We start from the raw sequence: 8,051 nt of genomic DNA, 5'->3' as shown, positions 1-8,051 counted from the left end.
CTAAATTTATTAAGCTAAATAAATATTTAGCTTAATGCTAAATTTGTTAAGCTAAATAAATATTTAGCTTAATGCTAAATTTATTAAGCTAAATATTTATTTAGCTCAATAAATGTAGCATTAAGCTAAGTTTAATGCTAGATTTATTAAGCTAAAGCTAAGCTAATAAATTTAGCATTTAGCATTAAGCTAAATAAATATTTAGCTTAATGCTAAATAAATATTTAGCTTAATGCTGAATTTATTAAGCTAAATATTTATTTAGCTTAATGCTATATGTTTTTTTTAAACTAAATATGTATTATTTAGCCTGATTGGGCTCCGTGTGTTAAAGCCTGGCCACCAGGCGCTCGCTGTCGAGCGCCTGGTGGACGGTATAAAAGCTTAATATTTAGTGACTAAGCTATATATTTGGCATTGACCTAATAATAAGCCTTGAGCAAGCTGAATACTTAGCTCTGAGCTAAATATTTAGTTCAGTTTGGAGTATTTACATCCAAACTAGATATTTAATTTGAAGCTAAATACTTTGTTGGTAAAGTAAATATTTACCTTGCTAATTGAATATTTAGTTTGAAATGGTGACATTTATAAATCAACGAATAACATGGAGAAAATATGACTTAGAAAACTTGGTAACACTTTATTTGAAGGGGTGTGCATAAGACTGACATGACCTGTCATAAAAATGACATAACATCTGTTATGAACATAAAGAAGTCTTTATGAATGTTTATAACAGTTGTCATGAAGTGTAATTTGGTAAATAATGACACTTCCAATGCAAAATTCCTCTAAAAGTTGCATTAAACGACCATTAAAAATGACCATCAAAATCATGCAAAGTTGGCACTTTTAATGGACTTTTAATGCAACTTTTAGAGCAACTTTGCATTAAAGGTGTCATTATTTACTGAATGACACTTCATGACAACTTCATAAACATTCATAAAGACTTCTTTATGTTCATGACAGGTGTTGCGTCATGTTTATGACAGTGTCACGTCAGTCTTAGGCACACCTCTTTAAATAAAGTGTTATCGAAAAATTAACCCCATTGTTTTCTGTGACGGTCGAAATAACACAAATTATTGCTGTTAGTTTTTGACTGTAACTTTAAAAATGGTGCCCAATAATTGTGACAAAGCAATCCTTCACAGTTTCTCTGAGCAGCTCTTCTGTTTCTTAATGCATGCACCAGCTGTCCGCTCCCGCTCCTGCTTGTTGCAATATGTTCCCGCCAGGCGCAGCACGAACACGGCCTAATATCTCACTTAGTGATGCTGCGCAACCCATGTTTTAATCTGCACAGCCAGCAGTGAAGGTTAGACACAACATGTAAAAAAATAAATAAAAAAAGGGCTATAATTAACGTAGAAAAACAAATAAAATCGAGCCAGATGTGACAAAAACATCTCATGATGCAGCACATGCTGTAATTAGGACGCAGTGAGCATGCAAATCGATTCAGGAACTCAAGCAAGGATGATTTGTTATCGCACTCCGAGTTGAGGGTTTATTTCAGCGGTAGTGACCGAACAGGAAGGAAGGAATTACTGAGGAATGAGACCAAACTAACAATTCACTGGGCTACACAACACAACACATCAGCAAATTTACAGATCATAAAAATTCTGGCTGCGCTAAACCTCAAACTGGACAAAAACACCAGAAGAGAGGAAACAATAAAAGACAATGAGACTGGTATGTTTAAAAAGAGGAGAGAAGGACATAATGGAAGGATGGAACAAAAAAAGGAGGACAGAAAGGGAAAGGAAGGATAGAAACAGAGAAAAGAAGGAAGGAAGGACCTAGCAAAGAGAGGAAGGATAGGAATAGAGGAAGGAAAAACAGGAAGGGAGGAAGAGAAGGCAGGGAGGAAAGATCTAGCAAATGAAGTAAGGGAAGATGGGAAGGAAGGACAGATGGGGAGATAGGAAAGAAGGGAGAATAGAAAGGAAAGAACTAACAAAGGAAGGATGAAATTAAAATAAGTAAGGGATTAAGGATGGAAAAAACAAGGATGGAACGGAGGAAGGAGCGATGAGAAGGGAAGAAGAATAGCAAAGGAAGAGGACAAAGGAAGAATCTAGCAAAGAAAAGGAAAGAAAAGGAAGAATAGAAAGAATCCAGCAAGGAAAGCAGAAAGGAAGGAAGGACGGGGGGAGGAAGAATAGAAAATAAGTAAAAATCTAGCAGAGGAAGGAAAGGAAATAATTTGGAAGAGGTGAAGCTAAAAATGCCACTTGAGGATTTCTGTGTAGAACATATTTACAGATAAAGGTTGTTTTTTATTTCAGATGCAAAATGTGTTTATTTTTTTGTACAGTTTTGGCTTAATTACTCCTCTGAATACGTTATTTCTGCAAATGGCATTTTTTAGTCTGTAACTACACTCTAGTTAACTATTAATCAATTACTAAATTAGCTGGTGATTATTTAAATGATTGATTAATCACGATTAATTGTTTCAGCTCTACACAGATTTCCGGTTACTTTCAACCGTATTCTGGGTAAAACTTATTTTACAGGCAAAGTTTATTCAAACTGTAAATATGTTGAGTATAATTTTGGCTTAGTTACCGTTGTTCGTTCAACAAATTGCCTTTTTTTTAAGTCTCTGTACTCTACTTAAAGATTAATCGATTACTAAATTAGATGACAATTATTTAAATTAATGATTAATCACGATTAATCACTTCAGCCTCACACAGATCTCTGGTTACTTTCGCCGTGTCCATGTGCAGATGGTTTCCTACCTTGAGCAAGCATGCTGAACTCCAGAAACAGTGCGATGTGGTAGAGCTCCATGGCCTCCTCCGTGCGCGTGCTCGCCCCCCTGCATCCTGAAACGAGGGCCTGCACCTCGCCCAAACTGCAAGACGACGGGCTGCCGCGCAGCACCAGCCCCAGGTCAACCACGTCCGTGTACATGCAGTGCAGGATGACCTGCACGTATTTCCGTGGGATGATGGACTCGTCCAAAACTATCCTGGTGGGCGTCTGCAGCGTGCGCTCCGTCATTTCCTCCCCTGTGCGAATGCGCCTCTGCAAAAGGTTCCTGAAGAACGGCGAGCGCGCAGAGAGGATGGCCTTGTGGGCCCTGAGGTCCTCCTCTGGAGTCGCCCCGCCGCCGCCACTGCTTCCTAAACCGCCCGTCGGCACCGCGGCGACTGCCCCTCTCTCATTAGAGCCGTCGATCATCTCCGAGTCAGAGGAGAAGCTGAGCAGAGCGTCGTAGTAGCACATGTAGTCAAACAAGCCCTTCATGTCTGCTTCCAGGGAGTTGGGCGTACCGAACTCCTCGCTGAGCTGAACCAACACGTCCACGTTCTGCAGCCGGCTGTCCTCGGCTCCGCCCACCCCGAACTCCCCCGTGTACAGGTAATGAAGCAGAGCGGAGAACATGGGCACGTCGATGCCGGCCGTGTCGACGTCCATGAGGACCTCGGCGCCGTAACCAGGAGAAGAGGACAGCAGGGTCTTGAAGAAGGGGCAGCGGGCGGCCAGGATGGCGCGGTGAGCCGGGAAGCAGGTTCCCTGGAAGATGAGATCCACGTCAGTGCAGTACTTGTGCTGATAGAGCGCGGCCAGGTCGCGCTGCAGGCTGGGGGCCTCGGCACGGGCCAGGCTGGCCTGGAAGCTCAGCTCCTTGAGGGCAGCGGTTCCCTCGTACTCCTCCGCCAGGGCGTTGGTGTCGCGGACATCCCAACCAGACAGGAGCTCCCGCATCTGCCGGGCGTGGTCCGCTGAGCGGCTGGACTTCCTCCTTTTGATGAACCGCCGTTTGAGCGTCGCCAGACCCAGGCTCTTCTTCTTCCTGTCCGCTGGTCGCTCATGGCCGTGCTCCAGGCTGTACAGCTTGGACTCCCAGCCATAACCCTGTTGGGAGTACGAAGACGTTCCTGGAATAAAAGCACAGGAAGAAATAAGAAAGGAGGGAGCGGTGTTTTGGTTTATTTTTAGGGTCTCCGTCATTTCCTGATTGCAGTTTTCTGGCCGATTAATGATCTATAAAGCCTGATGTACCGATTCTGACTTTGGCAGATAATGATCTTTTTGCCTGAAATGTTCTCTGGAAAAATGACCAAAGAAAGACTTCCTAGCAGATTTAAAGCTGTAAGAGCTCCAAAAGTTGGGCTAGCATCATTATGAAGCTCTATATTCTGATTTACTGAGATGCAGCAGTATGTTTATATCATTGATATGAACTGTAGTGTTGTCTGAATGTAAGCTGGAGCTTTGGTTTAGTTCACTTCAATCAAAATCCAGTTTGTTTATCTGGAAAGTCCAGTTCGTTAGGAGAGGTGGGAATACGCAACTCTGATGTGGGCCAAAACAGAAAACTCTAATCTACCTACAAACCTCTGTTAAAGTGAACTCTGATGCAATTTGAATGAATGTGAAAGCCAAGCGGGCCAGAGACTGCTCCAAAAGCAGGAAGCGGACAATAGCGCAGGGCATTCTGGGTAAATGCAACCAAAACAAACGTGTGAGTCTAGCGCTAGAAGGAGAAATAGTTTGTGGTCTTTTACCAAAGACGAAAAAGAAACGCTAAAATCTGACGTTACTCAATTTTTGTTTACATTTTACAAAAAAAGGACGCTGTACTCATGTTCCTTTTCACAGGTTTTTGTGACATTTCCTGTTGTCTTTTTTAAAAGGTTTGATTTGACAGTGAAATGAGAAAAGAAACCACACCAGCTGAAAATGTAACAAATGTTGCAACTTTGGTCCCCAACTAAACCAAATCTAGCAGACTACGAGATGTGAAAACACCCTTAGTGCTAATCTGCTAAAAGGGTCCAAGGTGATGTGGATGCTAGCTTTTCTTTGAATCTTGGCGTGAGCCTCTGGGTATGATTTATTAATGTTCTCCTGGAGCCTGTGTGGGTTCTCTGCAGACATTTGGTCTTCCTCCCACTGCCCAGAAGCTCTCCATTAGGCTCTAAATTACCCATGAGTGTGTGTGAATAATCTGTGTTGGCTCCACAAGCCTGAACAGAACCAAACACCACTCATGGCATCCAGTTGTAGGCAAACCAATAGCAAAAAAGATTTGATTGAGTTTCTGTAGTCATACCAGAGGTACTGCTGCAGGCGGACACACAGAAGTACAACCTGCCTCTGGCATCCCTTGCAGGTTGGGCGCACGCTGCCTGATCAGGCACCTGGATCACGTTCAGCGGCAACGCAAGACACCCAGGATCCCCGTTTCTTTTGATTTCAGAGCACAAATTGGTTCCTCACAGAGCAACAGTAAATCAAGACGCTGTGCTCCTTCGTGAACTTTTAGGGCTGCAAGTAACGATCATTAGTCTATCAAATATTCTGACGATTAATCAAATAGGATGAAAAAAATTGCCAAATTTGGCAGATTTTTCATTTAACTACTTAAGCTTACTTTATATTATATTAAAATAAACAATTAACTTCATTTTTGAATAAGAAAATAAACGTTTTATTGCCATAAATGCAATAACAAAGAACTCCTCTGGTGTACACTAGATTATTTGTAGTGAATGATGCTACAAATCATTTAAAACATGCAAAACACTTATCAGTACTCTGTTGGGGTTGATCTGTTAACTATTTTTTGGATCAACTAGTTAATAAATAGAAAGAAAAAGGTGCCTAATTAAAAGGATTTGAACAGGTGAAGGTAAAACTAAGCCATATGATGAGTTCTGGGTCATTTTTTTCATATTTAATGCAAAATAAACAATAATTTTAATGTAATTGTGGCTTAATTGAGGGTGTTCTGTCAGCAAATGACACATTTTAGAATATCTGGTTAATGTTTATCCAATTACTAATTTAGTTGACGGTTACGTTTGATAATCGATTAATCACAATTCAGCCGATTAATCATTTCAGCCCTATAAACTTAAAGCCATTTTCACAGATTTAGACCAATCTGTTCCACTAAATGGCAGTTATGTTGGGCTTGAGACAGCGTGGGTACATCAGCAGAGGCTCTGCCAAGGAGATCCTCTTCGCCTGACCTCCTGTCAGCATCCATCAATGTGACCCACATAGTAATCACTGGAACTCTGAATCATCTGTGGCCGGGCCAGATCAACTGAGCGGCTCCAGGACACCACAGGCAACGGAGATCATTTGGCTCTTCTACAATACATTCACTCTGAAGTCCCCCCACCCCCCTCCGCTCAAAGAAACTGGGGCTCGACTCATTTAGAAACCGAAACTTTAACCTCTCAGACGAAGCTCATGATAACTCCACAGGAAGATCAAAGAAGTCTCTTTCTCTTCCTTCAAGAAGACAGTGAGGGTTCAATTCAACTCTAAAACCAGCTATCACAGCAAAATAACAGCCTGTTCTGTCAGAGAAGCTGTTTAAAACCACGGTCACATTTCACAGGGCAGCTTGCACACGGCTACTTCTCATGTAAAGTTTAGGACTGAAACGATTAATCGGATTAATCGTGAGGAATCCATTATTGAAATAATCAGTTAATCGTTAACTGGAGTAAACAGATGTTTTAAAAAGGCAATTTGATGAAAAAATCTGATTAATCGATCGATTAGTCACAATAAGCAACAGAATAAATGATTACTAAAACAATCGTTTGTTGCAGCACTATCATAGCATAAGGTCACAAAACATACTATGACCACGAAGAATCTAATATAGGGCTGAAACGATTAGTTGGGTTAATAACAATTAGTCACTAATTTAGTAATCGATTAATCGCTCAGTGGAGACTCAGAAAAAGCCATTTGCTGAAAACAAAACAGTCGGAGCACCAACAAAACCAAAATTGTACAAAAATAATTTTCACCCATGTAAATTAACTAAAAGAACTTCTGTTGCATTTTAGGCAATAAAATATTTATTTCATTTAAAAAAGGAACTGAATTATTGGTTTTTGCTTGCATCTTTTAATGTATTTGTAAAATTGCATAAAAATGTTTAAGTGGTTAAATAAATAAAAAAAATCTGTAAAATATGCTAATTTCTTTTACCCGATTAATCGATTAATCATCAGAACAACTGATTACTGAAATGAGCTACAGCCCTAATAAAATAAAATCTCACGCAAACATATTGTGAGTCCACAGGGTCTGAAATAATAAAAATACCTCTTGTGATGTCATTCTGGTCAATGAGATTTGAAATTGCATTTCTTTGCTCGCCGGCCTTTCACTACGCTTCAAAACAAGGCCAAGCGGCAGAGAAAGGCACTTGGAAGAGCCTGCTAATGCTCCAGCCTCGGCTCTGAGTCAACAGCCCGGTTCAAGAGCTCTTATGCACAAAATTATTCACCTCCTGCACCATCAGTTGCCATGGAAGCAGGTTAATCTAATCTAAAGTGTGAGTAAGTGTATGGCAGAGCCCTATTAGTATGCATTTGTAGGAAGGATAGACATATATACTGGTTCATTACGCAGAAAATTTTTTTTTAACCTACATGAGAAGTGACAGGAATAGTTTAACGCAGCATGGAGAAGCTAAATGAACTTACCTATAAAGGTCTGCTGCGTCTGTGTGTTTCCTCCGATGCGCGGGGAGCAGGAGTGTGGATAACTGGATCCATTGGCCCCCATCCTTACGTCTCTTCATTTGTTGTTTGGGGGGCCCCCCTGGTGGTGAGTCATCCTGCTCGGTCCTCAGCTGTGGGGGTCGGGCATGGACCTCCTGAAGCCTCCTCCGAGCCTCAGGCCCCGGCCGCTGAACCCCGAGAAAATGGAGGAAAGATGACAGAAAGCTAAAGTCAGACTGCGCCTAGCATCTCAATGTAATCGAATTTTTGGTTTAAGTTTTGGCATATCTGGATTTGTTTTCCACCAACGCACTCCCTTCCACAGTTCAGAGTGACCTGTTTGACATCAGGTCAACTTTACGATGATATATTAGGGTCAGACTTACTTTTTTTTAACATATTTTAATATTACAAGAATACAGTTATACTAGTAGGAGAATGGCGTTGAAATATCACGAGAATAAAGTCATAATATTACAAGAATACAGTCATACCAGTAGGAGAATACAGTTGAAATATTACGAGAATAAAGTCATAATATTACAA

General features: G+C 41.0%; 1 protein-coding gene across 1 annotated transcript in view; it reads right to left on the bottom strand.

Annotated features, from left to right (window-relative positions):
• btbd7 (BTB (POZ) domain containing 7) overlaps positions 1-8,051 on the bottom strand; it is a 41,742-nt gene that overhangs the window by 18,969 nt on the left and 14,722 nt on the right. The window contains exons 2-3 of the mRNA XM_016672003.1: positions 7,488-7,693; positions 2,760-3,905 (exon numbers count right to left, since the gene is read on the bottom strand). Coding sequence (XP_016527489.1) covers positions 2,760-3,905; positions 7,488-7,569 — 1,228 coding nt within the window. The 5' untranslated portion in view covers positions 7,570-7,693. The remainder of the gene's footprint in view (positions 1-2,759; positions 3,906-7,487; positions 7,694-8,051) is intronic.

The sequence above is a fragment of the Poecilia formosa genome, unplaced genomic scaffold, assembly GCF_000485575.1.
Source record: "Poecilia formosa unplaced genomic scaffold, Poecilia_formosa-5.1.2 Scaffold54, whole genome shotgun sequence".
In the NCBI taxonomy this organism is placed as follows: domain Eukaryota; kingdom Metazoa; phylum Chordata; class Actinopteri; order Cyprinodontiformes; family Poeciliidae; genus Poecilia; species Poecilia formosa.
Note: the sequence above shows the minus strand (reverse complement) of the source record. Positions and strands in the feature narration are given on the sequence as shown.